We start from the raw sequence: 23,196 nt of genomic DNA on the forward strand, positions 1-23,196 counted from the left end.
TTATTGCTGTTAGTTTTATATTGGTTTATATTGTTTTATGGGTTGTTTTTAAGATGGGTGGCTATATAAATGTTTTTGCATTTAATAAATAAAATAAATAAAAAAAATATCTTGGTAGATTTGAACATTGGGCCCTATTCAATAAAGCACTGTTAAAGTGGCAGGAAATGTAAGATTCTACATAAGTCAGCCCAGAGTTGCTAAGAGTTCAGTACTATATAAATATAATAAGCTATTATGGCTTGTCACAGTCAGCCAGCTCTTCAGATTGGATTTGACAGTTTTATCCATCCATCGAGTCCTTCCCAAGGACCTGAGATAGACAGAGCTTAATGTTTGATGGTATTTAATTATTTATTTAATTTATTTATTAGTCAAACATGTACAAGATAGAAGTATTGTCTCAGCATGCAAGCTGTTCTGAATAAAGCTGCTTTTTGCAATTGACTGATGGTGAATTTATCAATGCCGATGGTGTTCAAGTGGTGCTCCAGTTGTTTTGGGATTGCACCATGACACCTACTACTTCTAATACTACCTTTACTTTCTTTGGGCACAGTTGTTCTATTTGCTACTAAGATTTGTCACACAGTCAGCCAGATGCTCAGACTGGATTTGGCATTTTTGTCTGCATATAGTCCTTTCCAACGACATGGGAAAGGCAGATGTGGATTTTTGATGGTATTACAGATATTATCGCAGGATGTAAACTGTTCCAGGTAAAACTGCCTTTTCATTGCTTGATGGTGAACTTGTCAATGCTGATAATGTTCAAATGGTGCTCCAGATATTTTAGGATTGTACCCAACCACACATCACTATTGGTACTATTTTTGCTTTCTTTTGCCACAATCATTCTACTTCTTTTTGCAGATCTTTGCGTTTTGTGATTTTCTCCAGTTTTTTTACTTCTATTCTGCTGCCCAGACTTTTTTGTTTTTGTTTTTCTTACTAACAATTGTCTCCCTGCCCTATCTGGAGTGTTACGTGGCAGGTGCTTGCCTGTTTCAATTGTAAAATCCCTGAGCTTCTTCATTTCCTATTCTTTTATCTATTTTGTGGTCCCACTAGTTTCTGCTTGCAGGCAAATGATAATTCCTGCAAATAATCCAATGCATTGTTGTTACTTCTTTGTCATAGTGTTATTTGTGCTAAGTTTGTGCATTCTTCTTGCAGCAGCTAACTAAGTAGTCCACTGTTTCTTCAACTTCTTTGCAGAGATGTCATTTGCTATCTGTTGCAGTCTTCTCAAATCTGGCTTTGTGTGCATTTGTTCTTAAGGCTTGGTCTTGTGAAGTCATAATTAGTCTCTCTATCTCTCTCTTCAATTTTTCTGCTCTTAGCCATTGCCTGTTCTTGTTATCTGCTTTGCCTGCTATTTTTTTCTAACATACTAACCTTACTATGTCTCTTCTATTCTTCCTTTGGACTTTCTTATAGGCTAGTTTGGTCTCTCCAGTATTCAGTAAGCCTTCCTAGTATTCAATCCATCTTATTCACTGTCCTTCAGTATTCTTCCAATGTCCCCTTTTCTTCTTCAACTGTCTGGTGTACTTGCAACGTTGACTCCTCACTTGTCTTCCTTGGTAGGTAGAGTCTGTCAACATTGCTGTGTGGCTGAAGGGCATGATTTGTTCTCATTATTTTTCTGGTCTTCCTATCCAAGGCTTTTAGTTCGTTTTGAGTCCAGTTCACTATTCTAGTGATGATATTTCTACCACTGAATTTGGACTTTAAGATCTTCACTTCTTAACATCTTCACTTCTGATGTATTCTACTAACCTTCTTGATTTGATGTTGTCAGCTTTGCCAATATTTGAAGTGAGTGTCTTCATTCTTGAGGTCATTTCCATAGGTCAGCTTGATTCCTTTAGTTTTCACTATTTTCCCCTACTGATTTTGGGGGTGGCATATTTGTCCAGTCCAAAGTCCATTACAAAAGCTTGCTGAATATGGGCAGTATTTGAGCAGTGATTCTATTTCAAATGGTGTTTCTCCAAAAAGATTCAGATTGCTCATGTAAAGCAAATGGCAGATATTCTTGATGTTTGAGCATAGTGGCAATAGTGAGTCTCCTTGAAAGATTCCTCTCGATATTAACCTCTCCCAGTCTATTACCATTGACTAGCAACCTTGTCTCCGATTGTGGAAAAATTTTTTGCACAAAGCTTCTGATGCTTTTACTGACTCACATTATTTCTATATGTTTGATTATCCAATCATATGGCAGGAATTAAATGCCTCCTTGTAATCAATCCAAGCTACATTCAAGTTGGTTTCTCTTCTTCTGCCGTTTTTCCAAAATTTGTCTTCTGTTAGAGACTGATCTTTTCTTCTTTTGCTGTTTGGACAGTCATTTCTGTCAAGTGGAAAGAGATTGTTTTCAATTAGATGCTGTTGGACTCCGTCAACTGCAGTACCAGTTAGCAATTTGAAAGTTGCTAATAAGCAGATAATTGACTGGTAGTTGCCTAGTGCTGCCCTTTTGTTGGATCTTTCATGATCAGGTAGGTTTTGCCAAATATTAACCAATCTTCAGTTTCACTTCCTTGCAGTGTGTTCTTAAACTGCTTGGCAATGAGTGGGTGCAGACTAGGCAGATGTTCCAAGCAAAAACCATGCAGTTCATCTTAAACACATTTTCTTTCAGTGAGTCCTGTAGTTGCTGGCCCTGATTGCTCAGCCAATAGTTCTGAGTCCTATTGCCCATTTGTCCCCGGATGTCCATCTAGCCTGGTCCTTGTTGACCCAGACAATAAATCTGGTACGGGTTTATGTAGTTTACATCTCATCAGTTAGTAAACCAGCGGTCCCCAAACTTTTTGGTTCTGCAGATTGGCAGCAATGGCCAGGAGGGAGATGGTTTCATGCACACGTCCAGCATTTGCAAAAACAGAGATTTGCACGCTCACCTACTGCTTGCGTGGACCAGTTCCCCAAAGGCTTCAGACTGGTACTAGTCCACAGACACTGAGTATATATGTGTGTGTGTGTGTGTATATTGGGGACACCTGTAGAAAACTACAGAAAGACACTCTTCCTCTGATGAGACCTGTCCTCCATGGTTGAATCTCTGGGGCAGCTCTCATCTTCCTCAGAACATGCAAGCTCCACAACTGTAATTACTGGAAAGAGGTTTAAAGAGCCTCAGAGGCCTGGAAAAAAAACCTGAAAAATTTTAGAAATTTAACAGAAAATTTTCTGTTGTGACCTGCACAATGGCACAAAAATTTTGGAAGAAAATTAAAACTTGGATAGTAGAAATAATTCAGAATCCAATAGAGGGAAACCCGGAACAATTTCTGTTAGGAATCTCAATAGACAATTATACTAAAGAAATACAGTACCTTATATTGCATATATTGGCTGCAGCACATATTGTATATGCACAATATTGGAAGAAGGAAATACTACCAACGGAAGAGGATTTAATTAAAAAAAATTCTGGAATGTGCAGAATTAGATAAATTAACTAAAGAAATTAAGGGGAAAGAAGAATCAAGGTATTATAAGGTTTGGAGTAGATGGTATGAATGGTTGAAACATAAGGAAATAAGTTAAATGAATGAAGAAAGGAGGGGGAAAATGTGTATGATCTTTTGTTAGTAAAGAAGAAATGATATAAAGTAGAAAATGAACGTCAAATAAGTTTATACTTAAATATTTGTAAATATTGATGTATAGAAAGAGCAGAGGGCTGTATGTAGCTGAAAAGAAAAGTGATATTTTTTCTTTTTTGTGTTATTTTTTGTTGTATGTATATGTTTGATTTTTAATGTGTTTTAATGTATTTAAAATAAAAAACTTTTTAAAAATTAAAAAAAAATATGTTTAGAAAAAAAAAACAAAAAATGAGGGAACCCCCCCCCCGTTTCCCCCCAATTTTTCTGCTTATTTTCCAGGCCTTCCCATCTCTACTCTTGACTAGCCTAAAATGGAAGCCCCTTGGAACTTTGTACGTTGTGTAAATTGGGCCATCGCGTGAAGACTTCTTCTCGGTATCGTCACTCGCGTTCCATGCGCGAACACAGATTTGGGGGGGGGGGTTGGTTTTCCTGACTCGCGTCACGCGGGTCGTGTGGAGGCGGCCCATCCCACCGGAGCACAAAGGACGCCCCCGCCCCCACCTCCCGCTCAGCCATCCCGCCTAATTCTCCCATTGGCTGTCCGGAAGGCGCATTCTTGGGCAGCTGACCTGCGATTGGGCCAGGCGCCCGCCAGTCTCAGGAGGGCAGGGAGATTGCGTCAGCCTTGAGGTAATCCGCCTGGCGATTGGCTGGCGGACATTTCGCAACCTCTTGGCTCCCGCCTCTCCGGAGAAAGGACGGCGGCGGCGCGGCGGCGGCGAGCCGAGTCGGGACTGGTGGGGCCCGCGCCTTCCTCCCGGGCCAGGTGAGTGGTTCTCCGCATCCTCTCCGCCGGCAAAGCCTTCGGTGGGCGTGTGGCGGCCTCCGCCCGAAGGGGCCTCGGGTGGGGGTGAGACCTTGGGCCGGGCCTACCCGTCCATTCCCCGCGCGAGAGAAGCCGGCCTAGGGCTCTGAGGCCAAGTCCCCCACGGGACCAATTGCCGCCGGACTCCGGCTCCCCTCAACCCCCGCGCTCCACCTCCCCTCCGGCGCCCGGCGCGGTCTCCTCCCGCGCTGCCCCCCCGTCCTCCTCCTCTGAGAGCGGCGCGGCTGTTCCCACGGCTGCCCTCCCCCCCCCGCTACCCTTGGCCGGAGGGGTCCCGGCAGGTAGGGAAGAGGGAGTGCGCATGCGCGTGCGCCTGGCTGGATGATGCAACCTCGCAGCAACCGCGGCCCGGCCCTGCCGGGATGAAGTCATGCTTGGGCAGGCGGGGAAAGGCCCGGCTGGCTGGCTGGCTGGCTGGCTGGCGGGAGGAGAGGGGAGGGGGATGGGATGGGATCCCTTTTCTGGAGGGGCGGGGTTTCTCTCTCTCTCTGCATCAAGCGGGTCTGGGGTGGACTCAACCCCTCCCCCCCCCCTTTTCGGTTGCTCCTGGCTAAGCCTTCTGCTGGTTGTGGTTGGAGGTTTGGAGTGCGGCGTTTTTAATCGTTTCGGTTGCTTGGAAAGGGAAATAGTTCAGGAAACGCTCATTAACCGTATAGGGTTTCCTTGCCTAAGGAGGGGGTTGGACTAGAAGACCTCCAAGGTCCCTTCTCCTATTCCATTCCATTCCCATTATTCCCATTCCTATTATTATTATTCCTATTCTTATCCCTGTGGCTGCTTCCATCGAAGAAAACGGAAGAGCTTTCGGGATGCACACTCGCGCTGTTAGGTTTACATACCACTTGCAGAGTTTGTAAGAGGTGGATCATTTCATAAGTAAACACGGAGTGATCCCTCCTTTTCGAGGTTGTCAAGAATAGGTTGGGGAAACATTTGTCCGGGATGCAAGAAAGACTTGGGCAAGGAGTGGTTGGATTAAAAGACCTCCAAGGTCCCTTCCAGCCAAATCAAATGTTGGGAGTCGTAGCATAGCACAATCATTAAACCAGAGGTCTTCAAACTTGGCAACTTTGAGACCTGTGGACTTCAACTCCCAGAATTGGCTGGAGAATTCTGGGAGTTAAGTCTTAAAGCTGCCAAGTTTGAGGACCCCTGCATTAAACCATAGTAATAAAGGAAGTAATAAAATGGGCCTGTTCAAAAGTTTATATACCATAGGATGTTGGACTGATAATTCAGGTGCACACAGTTTGAGATGTCAGTGAAGGGTGGGTATCCATACCTGTGTCTTGTTTGTAATTGGTGTCTGTGTATAGTTAACTGAGCTTCTTACCTGTTTGAAAAACCCTTGTGCATTTCACCCAGGACTACACTGACTGCTGGTTACTGAAGCATAGTGAGAGCAAATATTTGAAAATGCCAATAAGTACTGTTCAAACGCTGATCAGAAAGTGTAAAAGTAGGGTTCTGTTAATATCAAGCCCTAGTCAGGTAGACCAAGAAGGATGTCAGACACAGTTACCAGGAAAATTTGTTGGGATATAAAGAAAAATCAAGCAAGTTTTACTGAAATACTTCTCTGAAGCCAAATTGTGTGACTGTTTCAGCAGACACAATGAGGAGATGTTTGAACATATCCAGAACAGCTCCTAAAGAAGCCTCAAAACTTCAGGAACAAAATCATTTGGAGTGATAAGATCAAAATTAGTATTTTATGGTCACAACCATAAACACCATATTTGGAGAGTAACTGAAGGCTGTGAAGAGAAGCGCGTCATCCTTGAAGCATGCAGGTGGAGCTCTGCTGTTTTGGGGTGTGTGTGTGAACTGTAGCGTCACAGGGAATTAAATCAACATTGATGGCCACATACATTCAGCATATTAGCATAAAGTTCAGGAGGAAAATTTGCATTCATCAGCCTGGGAGCTGCACCTGGAGAGCACTTGGACTTTCCAGCATGATCAGAAACCTAAGGCCAAGTTGATCTTTGGGTGGCTATAATAGAACAAAGTGAAGATTCCGGAGTGGCCATCACAGCTTCCTGACTTCAGCATCATTGAGCCACTTTGGGAGATCTTAAAGATGCAGGCCAGGCCGGACAGCCAAAGAATACATAGGACATGGAGGCTTTTTGCCCAGTAGTTGGGAAGTTTTACTATGTGAGGAAAAAAAGGCTTTAGTCACAATTACCATGAAACGCTACAAGCCATTATTGATGCTAGAAGGGGCAATGCATAATGTTAAAAGCATGGAAACCTTTAAATAGGACCATTTTATTTCCTTTATTGCGATGGTTTCTTTATTAATTGTGCTATTGTGAGATGCCTATTAAGTTAAATTACATTAAAAATGTGATTTATCTGATTGCTCATGTTTATGTATAAACTCTTACAAATTTTGCAAGGGATGTGTACTTTTAGGAGCATAACTATTTAGAAGACTACTAGTTCTAAAGAACTTCAGTTCTTTAGACATATCAGCAATCAAAATATTCAGAGTAGATACATTGACATTGGAATTTAAGCTGTTTCATATGTATTGTAATTCCTCAGTTTGACCTGAGGAATCTGAGCTGAACAGATTGTTTCCAAAAGCAGTAGCATGTGTTCCAAGATACAGCTTCTATCTGGGATACTATAATTTAGATTTTGGCGCTAAATAGGTTAACCTTAATGCCCCTTTCAACCAAAACATTCCGTTTTAGCGCTCTTACAGTAGCTCAGGATAGTTCCAGTATTATGGTTTGTAAAACGAAATTATTACAAGATCAGAAGGTAAGCAAGGCCATGCCTGCCCATGGTTTGAGTGGGAGGCCACGGAATCCCAAGGTGGTAGACTAGACTGAAAAGTCAACATCCCAGAAGGAAGGCAGTGATGATAGTAAACCACTTCTGTGTTGTTGCCAAGGAAATAAGCTCATGAAGTCCCAGGAGTTGAGTTCAATTTGGAAACTTATTTTAAATATTTTAATAGATTCTCAAAAAAATTCTGATTATCCCATTAGATCTTAAGTTCTAAACAATACTTTCAAAAAACTACTGTGGAAAACTGTGATGCAATATTTTAAACCTATTCCCCATGATATGGTATTACCTATTTTTCATTGTGTATCATTTTAACATTAGTAATTTAAAAAAACCTAGGGGAAGGGTATTGGTGTCATTGATTATAATGAAGTTGTTGCCTTGTATATTCTCAGGGGCCAGACTATTCTCCAGGTAGTGGTCCTCAGCTGGAAATGTGTGCAGACACGATAGTTACCTCTTTACTATAATAAGGACTTTGCCTTGTAAGGCAAAGATAGAAACGTAACCCCAATGTTTCCTTACAATTTCCTCAGATTGTGCTGATGAAATTTAGTAGCAAATCGTAGAGATAAGATTTCCCATCTGTTTTCAGTGAAGGACAGAAAGATGAAGGTGTGTAAGCTGTTCGATAAGCTTCAAACAAAGTAACAAAACACATAAATGACAACATTGCATCATCTTAAACATTTTTAACATATTTTAACAGCTGAAAGGGAGCTAATCTCATGTAGAATAAGGCTTTTTGAGTCTGACATGTTTGGATGTTCAGGTGTTTTTGTGCTGTGCATTGTTTCTTACAACTGGAAACAATGCAGGTAGCTTTTATCGCTCCTTGCTTTGTGTTTGGTAGGAGCAAGAAGATAGCCTTCCATGTGGATTGCCATATGGACTTAGGGTATCACCAAATTTGCATACCTTCATTAAAAACATTTAGAGGAGCGTTTTATTTTCTATTGTTAATACAAAAAAGAAACCTACCAAGCTGACTACTAAAATGCACAGTTTTAGGGGAAAAATCTGAATAAAACCTTCAGGTAAAGGGATGCATGTGCAAACCTATAAAAGTTATAGGAAGTATTTATAGAAATGAACTTTTTAAGCATGTTGTATTGAATATTTTAAAATATTGAATATTTTAGAGAAAACTTTCTGAATGGTAGGATATGAGTACCACAGAAAGTTTATTTGGACTTCTTTAAGATTTTGGATGGAAGTTTATATACGTTAACTTACTGTGTTTAAAAATACATTACAAGTAGTTGTATAGGAAACATGATCAAGGCAACAGGTATATTAAGATAACTAGTGTACAAAATTGCTTACTATTAGACTGATATAAAGATAAAACAAATTAGTGGAGTGAAAAGAAGCTGTGTCTGCATTCTGTCAAAGGTTTATGATGGAGGGTAGGGTGACGGAGCACTTTATTTCAGCATGACAACCGTTATATATATAATTTGCATGAGATTAAATTTAGCTCTTCTGAAAAAGGATTGTAAACATTGAGGAAGATTAATTTCTGTTTTCTGAACTTGTGCCTTTATGCTTGTGGAATAATAGGCTCCTTCCAGGTTTTAGGTACTCTAGACCCAGTTAGGTTTCACTTGCTTTTTTAATTTAGTGTCTATCGACTTTGCCAACTTAACAAAACTAATGCAATGTTTCTCAAACAGATTTGAGGCAGAGCACTATATGTAAGGTACCCCAAACTGCTTCTGGCTTGGAGGATTTACTTTTTGAAACTGCCAAATTGCCCCTAGAATGACATGTTTCAGTGAGAGGAATTGAATGTTCTGAAATTGGGGAGTTGTGCATAGTCCTACAAATTAGGCAGCTAATAAGATATAGGCTAGATGGCCTGATTATTTAGCGAGGAGTGTCAAACTCAATTTCATTGAGGGCCACATCAGGGTTATGTTTCACCTCGGGGGGCTGGGGTTGGGTGTGGTCATGGTGGGCTTGGCCAGGGTGGGCGTAGCCATCTTGATATCACTCATTGAGGCTCAATTTTCAGCCACAATGGCCTCCTGCAGCCCTCTGCCAACGAAAACGGAGCCCAGGTGTGCTGTATGTGGTCTCTCTGAGTGCTATTTTTGCTGGCAGAGGTGCAGGACGGCATGGCCAAAAATGGACCTTGGGAGGGCTGCACAGAGGCACCGCGGGCCGGTCCTTTGCTGTTTCTAGGGCAGCCTCACGGACCAGATCTAAGCGGCCATGGACCTTGAGTTTGACACCCCTGATTTAGTGGATACAATGGTCCAGCATGCTTTGATAATGATTCAGAATAAGCACTCCAGCTTGTGGAAGCAAAGCACCTCTGGGCTTTTCAGTAAAGGAACTGTGGGGTTTTTTTCAGAATACTTTGTAAATATGGAAAAAAGGGCTCTTTAGTGGTTCTGTGTTTTCTACAAGCAGTGTACTTTTTGCACCTGGACTATTTCAGTAGTATCCTACAAACTTTTCTTCAAGCTAAACTTTCCATCCAGGCATAGCTCTGTTAATTATTTGCAGACCTTAAAATCATGTCCAGCCTTCCCTAACCTAGTCCCACTAAATGTGTTCTGACTAGAACTTGGGAAGTGACATTACGGCATACCTGAAAGCAGAGGTATGTGTGATGAGAGAAGTTTTTCCTCTCTGCCTCTTTCTTTAAAATGCCATAGCCTCTTTGACTTTAAATCTACATTTTGGTCTTGTAGGATGGGTAATGATAGCAATAGTACTTAGACTTACATACTGCTTCACAGTGCTTTGCAGCCCCCTCTAAGCGGTTTACAGAGTCAGCCTCTTGCCCCCAACAATCTGGGTCGTCACTTTACCCATGTTGGAAGGATAGAAGGCTGAGTCAATCTTGAGCCTAGTGGGATTTGACCTGCCAAACTGCTAGCAGTCAGCAGAAGTAGCATGCAGTACTGCACTCTAACCACTGTGCCACCACGGCACAGGTTTTTTTTATAACATGGCCTGAAAGAATGTTTTGCCTTTTATGTTCTTCCTACTGGTTCTGTTGGCTATTTTGTGCCTTCTTCAGGAATGAATTCATGAATGTGTGTCGGGCATGAACAACTAGACCCTCATGTGTAGAGTTCAAACTAGCTACTCTACTGTTCTATGCCTATTTCACAAAAATTCACAGGCCTTTGACAAGTCACAGCCTACTTTTTGGTGAGATAGAAACATGTGGAATAGGTAGCATCACCACCAGATGGATTTGCAAATGTTGACTAGCTTCACTCAATGTGTAGTCCTCAATGGAACCACAACTAAATTGAGGGAAGCATCCAACCTAGAATTGAGGAGAAATTTTCTGACAGTGAGAATAATCAGTAGAATAGCTTGCCTCCAGAACTGGTGGTGCTCCATCACTGGGGGTTTCCAAGAAGAGATTGGATAACCATTTCTCCAAAGTGGTAGAGGGCAGGGGTCCCTGACCTCCAGTCCGCGGCCCAGTAGGTAGCGGCACAAGCAGCGGGTTAGCATGCATGGCTCCATTTGCGGACACAAAACCATCCCCTCCCTCCTCGCTGTGGCCACCCACTGGCACCGTTGTAGTCCACGGAGCCAGAATGTTTGGGGTTTGCTGCTCAACGGCAAAGAAAAGGGGTTTTTAAAAACCGTACTTCAAAAATATCAGCAAATGTTCCAAAAGATGAGAGGACAGAATTATGCATTCTCCATAGTGTTGGAATGGGAGGTGCCAGGCTGGGTTATTCTATGCTCTAGCTCTATGGACTGAGTTGAATCTTTTGAGGTTCCGCCTTCCTGGTGACGTTCCTCAGTTTTTTCAACTCAGTCTCAGCTTATAGACATATTTTTCTTTGCGTCAGAGCTGGAATTCCCTGGAAAATTTTTTTTTTCTTTTTATTATTTTAAGTGATTTCTTTTTCCTTCTAGAATTTTGCCTTTTTAGTTTGGATCTCTTTGGAGCTGGAGAGGGTTCTCCGTGGCTACGGATTGGAGCTGGAGGGTGGCCCATTCCGGCGCCTCCCACCCTCCCCATCCCCCACAGGTATCTAAACTGTGTCTTGGGATGCTGTTTGGAGGGGCTTAGCCCCAATACTTGCGGCTGGGCTCCGCTGAGTTGGAGCGCCTTGATTGAAGCCGCTGGAGCTGCGCCAGCCTCTTTGAGCCTTGGCATGGTTTTCCCTTGCTCCGTTGGATCTAGCGCCAGTCAGCTGTAGAGCTGGCTTTCTCCTTTCTGCTGGATGCTTCCGGAGCCATGGTGACTGCGCCAGCCTCTTGCAGCCTGGGTGTGGGCCATTTTTTTGCCGCTTTATGGTATGAGTGCTTGGGCGCTGCGGCATTGATCAGTGACTGAGCCACCGGACCACGCTAGCCTCCTTAGCCTGGCGTGGTCCGTGTTTGTTTGGAATTTATTGCGGCGGCTTTGTTTCCCGTGCTTTCCTTCTGCGGCCTCTAGTCCGGGCGGCTTCGCTCCCCTGGCATTCCTTAATTGCCACAGGGCTGTGGGGCTCTCCATGGTGACGGATGGGAGTCCTGGACATTGAACAGCCATTTTTTTTACTTGCAGGCTTGCTTTGTGGCCTGATCCTGGCAAGGCAGCAACGTTCGAAGTTGGCCATTTTGAGATCCTGGTGGCCATCTTGTCTTCTTCACATCGTGGAGGCAGGCCAGTATTGTTTTCCTTTGCCCTTTGGTGTGTTCAACAGGACTTGGGGCTTGCCTGCCAGACTGGTTATTATAACTTTGAGCAGTTTGTCTCCATTTTTTTCTTCTGGACTGTTTTTTTCTTCTGGACTGTTTTTCTCTAGGCTTTGGACCTAGCTTTTACTTATATGGATGACTCTGGCAGACAGGGAGCTTTTTCAGAGGAAGGCTCCTGGTCACTTCAGCCTGATAGGGTGGGCTGGGCACCAGCCAAACCCAGGACAGGTAGCATTGCTGCGGCTGCAAAGATAAGGGCCAGGGCTAAGGGACCTTCTAAGGCAGACGAAAAGACTGCCCAGATAAGTCAGAAGCCCCTTGACAAGGAATTTGCTAAGGCATCTGTAGAACGTCAGCTGGCTTCTCTGCCTCCAGATTTATCAGTCCAGCAGGCCCAACCTTTGCCTTCCATGTCGGGTATTGCCTGGTCCTGGTCTCCTGAGGCCCAAGAGGATCCACAGCCGCGGCCTGGTCCCTCAGAGGCAACACCTAAGACTCCTGATGCTACCTTTACCCCCACAGCAGCGGAGCTCCACCAAGGGGAGGTGGGAGAACAGGATATGCCACACTTTATGAGGCAATGGGTTAATGAGGCAATACGAAGGGGCATTGGTGAAGGCATGCACCAGCATTTTCAAGTGCCAGCCCAAATGTATACATCGGCTCCAGAGATGGAACCTCCGAAGCATCTGCCTGAGGCTATGGACTATCAGGATCCAGATTCCCCTGATCCCTCTGAACTTAGCTTCTATTCAAAAGACTATCAAGGAGAAAGGGATTTTTCTGATTTTAAGCATGGCTCTTTGGCCAAGAAGCCATTTAAGGGCCTCTTTAATCCGGCCCTCTTGAAACCATTGTTGGCCAAGGCTAGGGCTACGGCTTGTCTGGGTAAGGCCTCTCCAGCAACTGGACCTACTACTGATAGTGGAGAACAGGATGATTTCCTGTTCACTGAACAGGCTGGGGCAGACACTATCCCTATCCCAGGGATGTTTTTGGAAATGATACGTAGGCAGTGGGCTGCACCGACCTCTGCATTTCGGGCCACTGGGCAAGAGAACCTGCTTTTTGACGTTGACAAAGACCTACTTAATTTGCTGCAATTACCAAAAGTGGATTCACCGGTGGCTGCGTTGACCTCTTCCTCCATTCTACCACCGGATGCGGAGGACGCTTTGAAGGGAGAAGAACGCAGGGAAGAGACAGCCCTCCGCCGGGCTCACATGGCGAATTCCTGGGCTATCAGAGCATCTACAGCGGCGTCTTTCTTTACCAGGGCTTCAGTCAGATGGCTCAGGCAGCTGCAGTCCCACTTACCGGCTGAGGATGTCCGTGCTCATCAGGACTTGTCCAATATTCTGGCGGCGGCAGAATACACCGCTGACGCAACTTTAGCCTCCGCCAAGTTTTCTGCCCGGGCCATGGCATCCTCTGTTACCGCTCGACGTATGCTCTGGCTACGTCACTGGCGCATGGATGCTAAAAACAAATGGAAGCTTGTCTCTACCCCCTTTGACGGGGGACACTTATTCGGCCAGTCACTGGACCCTTTACTGGTGGAGACCAGTGACAAGAGGAAGGTACTCCCTTCCCAGGGCAGACGGGCTGATTTCTGTCCGACACCTTACTTCCGGCGGCCTTCCTTTAGGCAGGGGGGAGCTGGGGCAGGCTTTCCCCAACAGCAGCGGTCCTTCCAGTCCAGTTCGGGATACCAGACAGATAGACCCACCTTTGGCAGGGATAGACAACCTCAGTCTGGAAGACCCTATAGTGGCAATGGTGGCAGAGGTGCTAAACGCACCAAGTGACAGCAGGCCTCAGGCTCCTATAGGGGGCAGGTTAGGCCTGTTTGTGGATCGCTGGGACGAGATAACCACAGATCTCTGGGTCAGGGAGACGTTAAGAACAGGGGTCTCCCTGGAATTTATTTCCCATCCTCCGAGGCTTTTCCTCTGTTGTCCAATTTCAGGAGACCCGGTCAAGCGGAAACTCACGGAGGCGGCTATTCAGCATTTGCTGGATGTTCGGGCCATTCAGCCGGTTCCATCGGACCAACGGGGGCGAGGGTTCTATTCGATCTTGTTCATCAGCCCAAAGGCCTCGGGGGTGGGGGGTGGGGGGTAGAGAGCAATTCTAAATTTAAAGGGACTCAACAATTACATTACACAATGTGTAATGTACACAATGTACACAAAGGAGGTTCGAAATGCAGTCCCTGCATTCCATCTTAGCGGGGTTCAGGGAGGGGGATTTTCTAGCATCCATAGACCTCACAGAGGCATACCTCCATGTCCCTGTTCGTCCAGACCATCAACAGTACCTGAGGTTTTGCTATGCCGGCCGCCATTTTCAACATGTGGCTTTGCCGTTCAGCCTGGCGTTGGCTCCCCGCACTTTAACCAATACGTCCTTTCTCGTAGCGTGGAATGGGAGGTGCCAGCCCCACCCTTTTTCCTGCCTGGTCTGACTCCCATTGGGTGGGGAGTGTTTTTTTGTTTCTGTCTCTTCGCAGGCTTAGCATTCGCTTCGTCTTCATTGTCAAACTGAGGAACGTCACCAGGGAGGCGGAACCTCAAAAGATTCAACTCAGTCCATAGAGCTAGAGCATAGAATAACCCAGCCTGGCACCTCCCATTCCACACTACGAGAAAGGATGTATCAACGGTAAGACCAACGTCCCTTCCTTGGTGAATTTGAAATCTCCAGTTACCTACAATAAAGTTAGCCTGCCTCCCACAAATTGCATAAAATCCCATATCAGTAATGGTAATTTTGGTACCAAAACTGATCAGTTTTGGTATCAAAATTATCAAAGCTCGATATCAATAACTTTTGAGACTGGCTAATAAGGCCGATATCAAAGATTGAGAAAAGTTCAACTTGACCAGATTGCTTTTTGTTTTGGTATAGCTACTAAGAAACAAGGGGCCAGAATCTGTCATTAACACAAATTCTGCTAGCTGCAAATTTGTGGAAACTGCAAAAATCTAATCTGACAGGAATCTCACCTGACCTAAAATATCAAGCAGTATCAATGTGCTTAAGCCTTAAGGGCTCATACTATGGAGAGTTAACCAGTAGGTATGTGGGCACCAAGGAGGGCAGGCTTTTGTTACAGGGAGGCACTAAGGAGTGCAAATCAGGTGGGAGCAGGCAAGCTCTTCACGCAGGCCTAGGGAGGGCAGCTGTTCAAACAGAAATGGGTGTGACCTGCACTTCATGCCAACTTCCCCACTGACTTCGCTTGTGAATGGGCGGCACGGAAGACGGAACATCAGAAATGGCAATGTTACCATGTTTTCCACAATGTCAGAATCACCAGCTGGGCACCCAGACCACAATCGTAAGACCCACGGATGCTGCAAGGAAGAAAACTCCAAGGACCCATCCTAAATCCCTCTAGCTCGATGCTGCTGCAACTTTGAACCATCGCTGAAGGAGTGACTGTAACTCAAGGACTTACCTGTACAGTTAAAGTTGCAGTGGAAACATTCTGCCCATATTTGGACAACACTCGAGCTTTAGCCACATGGACAGAAGCTTTTATGTCTCTTGTCATTTAAGCCGGTGGTTCCCAACCTTTCCGGCTCTGCGGACTGGCAGCGGCAGCAGGGCGGATGGTTGCTTACCCAGATGAAGCATCACACGCTCACTCGCTCCTTGGGGGGCTCGGTTCTGGTCCATAGACCAGGGGTTGGGGACCCCAGTCCTAGTGCTGAGCTTTAATGTCTTTTTTATTTCTAGTCACTGGGTCACTTCCATAATTAGCACAGCTATTAGCAGTTGGATTAAATGGAGATTGGAGTCCTTTCAGTTAGGATCCAGACTTGAAACTTTAGCAGTACTGGTTGCCCATTTGTGGGACCTCCGGGGGGCGGGGGGGGGGTAGTGCATCCTGGCAGCCTTTGGTGTGGTCAACCATAGTCTACTTCTGGATAGGCTCTGTGCCTTAGGAGTAAGTGGGACTGTATTATGCTGGTTTTCTCCCTGTAGAGCTGATTCCAGTCAGGAGTGAGAACTGCCCCATTCGGCCCCTACTATCTGGGGTCCTGCAGGGTTTGCTACGCTATCTAAGGATAATCTTATAAGAAGGGGTTGGGGGAGGTCATCTATCTCTGTAAGGAGAGGTACAGTCAGTATGCTGATGGTACCCAGTCGTGCATCTTTGTCCCAAATAAACTAAGCAGTGATGCTCATGTCTGGAGGCTGGGGGAGTCTGGATGGGGGAACCACATGCTTCAGCAGAATCCTGGCAATATTGAGCCGTTTTGGGTTTTGTATGTTTCCAGATTTTGGAGTTTATCATCTTTGATGCTGGATGGGGCTTGCATTGTCCCAAACAGACCATGTGCTCAATCTGGGGCTCCTCCTAGATTTGCGACTCCAGAACTGCCCATTTATATCTTTGCTTCATGAGCTGCATTAGTTGCCAGTTTCCTTTCAGATTAAATTCAAGGCACAGTTTTTGACCTTTAAAATCCTACCTAGTCCATGGCATGGGGCCGAATTGCTTGAAGGACCATTTGCCTATCCCATCTGGTCAGGTGAGGTACGTGTCTGTTAGCATTGTCTCCCCACCCTTCCAGGTGAGATGGGCCCTGACTATTGATTTTCTGGAAATCTCTTAAAACTTAGTCCTGTCAGCAAACTTGGGGACCCCATGAAATAGGGAGCCAGCAAAATGGTTACATTATATGCAAAACTTTACACACACTTTCCTGTGGTTTTGTTTATGTTTGTTTCTATAATGGTTTTTAAGGCTTTGTTTAAACTCTGAATGCTACTCAGCATCAGCAATGGGTAGTTGTACAAACTTACTAAATAAATAAATATAACACTGTTTCCCCACAACGCTGGAATACTGACTGTTCCATGCTAAAAAAGCTAGTATGTCTGAGCATATGGAGGTGTCTGTGTTTCATCCCCCCAAGTCGTTAAACTTTGCATCACATTCTGCGTTTTAGAGGAATTAATTCTTAGACAGCTTGACGTTTAGATGGCTCTCGCCTGAACAGCATCTCTTACCTGTTAGTGACATAGTACTGGAGCCATATTGGATGCATGTTGAACTGAGGCCATTTGGAAAGCCGGGGGGGGGGGGGGATTCTTCATATTCAAATTTTAGAAGACCAAATAGCCTTGTTCTTGCTCCCCCTTCCTCCCCCCCCCCGCTCATTCCTCCATTATATTCCAGCTGGAAAGAATTTGGTGAAGATCTTTAAAATAGAGCAGAAGTTAGACAGTGAGCACCGTTGCCAAGAGAAGGTTGTGAAATTGGAAACTAGACGTCCATCCACTAGGGATCTCTCTGTGATGGCTGAAAGCATCCCAGTATGTTGCTGAGGTTGCTTAAGAGGGGAGCAGTAATAAGATCAAGCGGCTAACATGACCGCTTGTAATTAGAGCATTTACATTAGAGACTTAATTTCCTGGATATAAAGTTGCAGTTTTCAATAGGAAAATCATATTCACTATACAGCTATAGGAAGAGCCTGTAGTACAGTGGACTAAAGCACTGTTATTAACATCAGCTGCTTGCAATTACTGCAAGTTCAAATCTCGCCAGGCTCAAGGTTGACTCAGCCTTCCATCCTTTCTGAGGTAGGTAAAATGAGGACCCAGATTGTGGGGGGCAATAAGATGACTTTGTATAAATATACAAAAGTATGAAGGCTATTGCTTAATGCATTGTAAGCTGCCCTGAGTCTCCGGAGAAGGGCGGCATATAAATTAAAGCAAAAAAAAAAAAAAAAGCTATATAGCTGTTAAAATATGCCATTGAAATAATTTAAGCAAGCTAAGATGGAATGCAGAAAAAAATGGTTTGCATATGATTTTTGAGCATGCTTGCATCTGGAGGCCAAAATGCGTGCATTCATAGAAGATTATCACACTCCATACTTTTAAAAGTTTTTTAAAAAAGCCTCTGATGATCGTGCAGCTCAGCTGGGATCGTCAGAGCCTTTTAAAAGCATTTTTTTAACAACCTCTTCGGCCATCCCAGCTGAGTTGCCTGATCGTCAGAGGCTTTTTTTTCTTTTAAAAGCAAAAAAAAAACAACTTTTTAAAAAAAAAAACAGCTTGGATTGTCAGAGCCTTTTAAAATCATTTTTTTTACAACCTCTTCAGCCGAAGAAGTTATAGAAAAAATGCTTTCAAAAGTTTTTTTTTTAAAGTTACCCACGCCCACTCAGTCACATTACCCCCCCACCAAGCCACGCCCACAGAACCGGTAGTAACAAATTTTACATTTCACCACTGCATTGAAGCCTTAGCCTCGATTTATCTTGTGCCCACCCACAGACCTACTTAAGATGGTAGCCTAGCATGAGTGGTAATAATTTTGTATTGGAATAGATGTTGGCATTCATCTTACGCTGGTATGCAACCCACGATCGAGTCAGTTTAAGCTAATGCTGGTTTTACCAATACCGCATGTATAATAACATAATGAATTAATGCTAGGCGCTCATAGGGCAAAATGTTCATCTTATATCTGACAGCATGTAATTTGAGATACGGTTGGTACAACTGTGAATGAATTACAATCCAAATATGGTACTGTATGTAAGGTAAAAGATATACCTGCAGCAAACAACACCTATGACATTTGTCAGGGCAGGCATCCACTGTAGATGTTGATGGAAATCCATCTTGAGGGGATGTTGCATTTTACATTTTGAAAGAAAACCAAAACAAAACTGTATTTTTTTTTCTTTCTAGATTCCACGTGACAGCCTGTGGGAAGCGGCTCCAGAAATACCTTGAAATTCCAGGATATATCTTTTCTTATAACTCACGCTGGGTCTACAGGAGAGCTTGTCCAAATGAGCAAGACATCACAACAGAACACAGCTGCAGAAACCAATGGAGTAAGTGTCATCTATACCCAAGCGCACACCAGTGGGTTGCAACAAGTTCCTCAGCTGGTGCCCGTTAGTCCTGGAGGTGGGGGCAAAGCTACACCTCCCAGCAAGCAGGGCAAAAAGAATTCCCTTGTCGATAGAAACAGTGATGAATACCGCCAGCGCCGGGAACGGAATAACATGGCGGTGAAAAAGAGCCGCTTGAAAAGTAAACAGAAAGCCCAGGACACCCTCCAGAGGGTAAACCAGCTGAAAGAAGAAAATGAACGCTTGGAAGCCAAAATCAAACTCCTTACGAAGGAGCTGAGTGTACTGAAAGATTTGTTCCTTGAGCACGCCCACAACTTCACAGACAGTGCGCAACCTCTGGGCACAGAAAACTCTGAAGCACATTCAGATGGATCCGGACAATAGATAAACTGGGTGGACTTCCCTTGGCCAGCTGAAGAATAGAATGGAGACGAATCTGCTCTAAACTTTGTATCATCTCTCGTTTTTGACATCATTTTTCAGTAGACTTATCCCTCTGTTTGAGGCCAGGAAATTGAACGTTTATGTTAAGTATTTGTTTTAAATTAAGTGTTAATGTATTTTCTTGTCGGTTTTTTGATAAATGAAAGGAATAGGGAAACATCCTCAAATTATTGTCACTAAAATTAGGACTGCATCATTTATTAAATTATTTTAATCTTTTCTGGGCATGATGATTGGGCAATAAATACTTTTTTCAAAATATAAATTGTTTTTAAGGTAAGAATTTACGGACAGTCTCCTCAGTCTCCAGTTTATCTTGCCCAGGAAGAGGTGCCTCTTTCAAAATGATTTCTGCGAGGCACGTGTGCTTCAAAGAAAGTGTGAACAATCCTCAGATATTCATGTGCAAATTTACATACTTCACCAAAATATCTTTATGAAATGGTTGAAAGCCTTAAATTAGTTGTTCGGTTGACAGCTTTTTTTTCAGCAGGGTAACCAATATCCATATACTGATAATCAGCTGAAGAGTTGATTAAATAAGCTTTAAAATTTTCCTTTTCTACTTATTTTGGTAGTGCATGGCTTATTTTGTAATATAGGTTGGGATTTTCAAATATGTAGTCCAAATACTTGCTGTGTACAACTCCTGTAGTTGAGGTTTGCTCAGTAGCGGTGCCTAACGAATTGTTTGGTTAAGGGAAAGGCAGGACAGCTGGCTAACACACCAGGGTCGTGGTTTTCTCCAAGCCCTACCCGATCTGTGGTCCGAAAATGGGTCTGCTCTAGGTGGGAGCATCTTCCACCTTCATCCCTGTGGCCAAATGGAATTGGGCAACTATAGTGACTATCAACAAATATCTGCTGTATCTGCATAGGAATTTTGTTTTCTTTTTTGGGGGGAGGTAAGGCAGGGTTTCCCCAGCTGCTGCTGCTTTCCAGCAACCCCTCAGTGAGTTGCCTAGAGCAGGGGTCTCCAACCTTGGCAACTTTATGACTTTTCTTGACAAGTCTTGAAGTTGCCAAGGTTGGAGTCCCCTGGCCCAGTGTGTGGATGGAAATTGAGGTCTGCATACAGGTTCAAGGCTGTCACTTCATCACCGGATGGATTCATGCAGCTTTAAGCTCCCACAAAGGCATAAATGGCCCTAACTCCATGGTTTTGTGTTTGTGGCTTGTTCCAAGATCAATTCTGTTTCAGAGTCACATTTTCAAGGTTTGCAATGGTTTGGGGACAGATAACATTCAATATAATTGAGAGCTACTTTGGTTTAGTGATGAAGGCTCGGGAGAGAGTAGATTCCAGTTCCGCCTTAGACCTGAAAGGCAGCTGAGTGACTTTGGGCCAGTCACTCTCATTCAGTCCTGGCATGAAAATCCAGCTCACTTAACAGAGTTGTTGCTGTGAGGAAGAGAGGAGGAGGAAGGACTATTAGGTATGTTCACTGCTTTATTTATAAAAATAATAAAGGCAGGATGAGAAAAAACAGATACCTAGAGTTGTTCTTGATAGTGAGATGAGTGGCATAAATTTAATAAATAAAATGAATAAATAAATAAAAGCCACAACAGAAGAGCCATATCATGCCCTTCTCCCATCTTCAGCAAGATCTTAATTTTGTAACGACCTATAGCAGAACTACTTTGCTTTTGAGACTCCAAAAGAGGAGGATTCCTGACCAGAAGGAATTCCTTGTTTGAGAAGGGGAAAAAAATCAAGACCTCACTTACCCAGGTTCAAATTTAATTCCACAGTGAACCAAAAATACGTGATCATCTTTTCAACAGTCCATAAAATCACATCTTTTGCTTTATGGCAATCATGTGGCCACAAACATGAGGCTTTTTGATGCTTCAAATGCTGGTGGTATATATATTATTTTGAGTAGAAGAAAACATATTTAACAGAGCAGGGAAGTTCATGAAACATTAATTTATTTTCTTTCACAATCTCTCCATTCATAGTATGTTTGCATATGACTGGACTAGTGAAAATGACTTTTATACCTCCCCTTTTTCGAAGTTACTGTGTTTGTACATGTATTTAGAAAAAACTCGATTGTGGTAGAAAATATTAATAAAAAGCCTTACAACAACATGCTGACCTATATTTCTGTAAAGCTGTAATAATTTGTATTTGAAGCCTAATTGAGGCTAACAAGCTGCAGTTCCAATAATACTGAATTTGGAGAGACTAGAAAGGGGCCTGGAGGCTGGGGTTAGAAGATTACCCTGGAGAGGTATAAAAATATACCTGAGTACACTATGCAAGAATCATTGCACACAGAATAGTTTTAAAAACCTACAGAATCCCCCTCTCCTCCAATAAAGGTCATGTTTTATATATAAAATTTCTTAGTATATAAATGCATTAAATGTGACATTTAAAAATGTAAAATACAGGTAAGAGATTATTTTCCAATCCATATCCGCAATTTCCTTAAAAGCCAGTCATAATCAAGTTTTCAAATACTTTTTCAAATTACTTTTTTTAAAGTGCTTGCAACATACTTTTATTTTACTTGGATTTTACATTTTACTTGAAGCTTCTATTGGGGAGGGATATCTAGTTCTTTCATGCCAGGAGAAACATTCATCTAATTTGGGGGATCCCAATTTAGCTTGTTTGCTCCCTTTCTTCAGTTCTGGCTTTCATTCAATTCTAAATGTATTTATTTATGTACTCGGTTTTTCATATTAACCATTCTTATTGCATTCTTAGCATCACTTTTAAAATTTATCCCTAATAAACATTTATCTACTACATCATAGAAGCCAAAAAGCTGTTTGCATCTTTCCATCCTTTACAACTGTTGCAACACAGATCAGGCTCACATTTTGCTTCTTTTAATTAGTATCCTAATACCTTGGCATTTTATTTTCCTACTCAAGTGTTCTGTAAATATTTTTGAAAGTCTTGTACATACTCAAGTTGCTTGTGATTGATTCCTCTTGTATAATTTTTTAGTTCTACAGATTCCATACTTTCTTATCTCTCTGCTTTTTAAAGGACTATTCTTCAGATTTTTGTTTGCAGGTTTCTCATTTAAAAGGTATAACGAAAGGAAATTCTGTTAAGGTATATAAGGCAATGAAACACTGTTTTGAAGTAAAACTTTACAGGAAATCCTTGACTTATGACCTATCGTTAACGATAGGTCAAAATTATGATGGGACCAGAATGGGCACCTTATGGCCCATAAAGCACTTCTGACCATTGTAAATGTCAGGCGACCTGCCACCCCTGCGGTCATGTGACCACATTTTGGACACGTCTTGGTAACCAGTTCACCTTTGCATCCACTTGCAGTGTCCTGTGGCCACAATGGGCAAAAGTTTTGTTTCTCCATTGCAAAGTACAGTTGGGCAGAATGTGAAATTGGGAGTCCTTTGTCAAGGAAATAAATGTTGGGAGTTACATGCTTAAGAATAACCCAACATGGTCACTAAGCCACACCAGTGAGCATGATGAGAACAATCCTGGGCTGGAAGTTGAGTGGCAAGAACTTAGTTGCTCCTCTCTCTTTCTCCTGGGCTAAAGGCGACCTGGGGTTGTGGGGAAACTGGGGACCAAAGCAGACCAGAGGGGCTTCCTTTCCACCCTCCCCTTTAAGGCGACTGGGACATAGTCAAACCTTTCAAAACCTGAACGCTGAAAAGAGGATCTCTGAAAAAGCCGTGCGAGTTATAGTGGGTGCTCCTAGATACACCCACATTACACCGATTCTCCGCGAGCTGCACTGGCTCCCTATTGGTCTCCGGGTGCAATTCAAGGTGTTGGTCATTACCTTTAAAGCCCTACATGGCTCAGGGCCAGGCTATCTTCGAGACCGCCTTCTACCACATAGCTCCCAGCGACAGGTAAAATCCCACAGAGTTGGTCTCCTCCATGTCCCGTCAGCTAAACAATGCCGGCTGGCGGGCCCGCAGG

At 43.5% G+C, this 23,196-nt stretch overlaps 1 protein-coding gene across 5 annotated transcripts; it reads left to right on the plus strand.

The window, feature by feature from the left end:
* Positions 1–4,251: 4,251 nt before the first annotated feature.
* CEBPG (CCAAT enhancer binding protein gamma) lies at positions 4,252–22,047 on the plus strand. 5 transcript variants are annotated; one of them, XM_087877128.1, is made up of 3 exons: positions 4,252–4,392; positions 11,792–11,890; positions 18,649–22,047. In XM_087877128.1, the coding sequence occupies exon 3, from the start codon at positions 18,753–18,755 to the stop codon at positions 19,203–19,205; it is 453 nt and encodes a 150-aa protein (XP_087733254.1). In that variant the 5' UTR covers positions 4,252–4,392; positions 11,792–11,890; positions 18,649–18,752; the 3' UTR covers positions 19,206–22,047. The 5 variants fall into 5 exon arrangements, with proteins under 5 accessions (XP_087733254.1, XP_087733253.1, XP_034281444.1 ...); XM_087877127.1 differs by having other exon boundaries at positions 11,792–14,589; positions 18,649–19,821; XM_034425553.3 differs by lacking the exon at positions 11,792–11,890 and having other exon boundaries at positions 4,256–4,392.
* Positions 22,048–23,196: the final 1,149 nt, after the last annotated feature.

The sequence above is a fragment of the Pantherophis guttatus genome, chromosome 11 (assembly GCF_059756535.1).
Source record: "Pantherophis guttatus breed Tessera chromosome 11, ASM5975653v1, whole genome shotgun sequence".
In the NCBI taxonomy this organism is placed as follows: Eukaryota; Metazoa; Chordata; class Lepidosauria; order Squamata; family Colubridae; genus Pantherophis; species Pantherophis guttatus.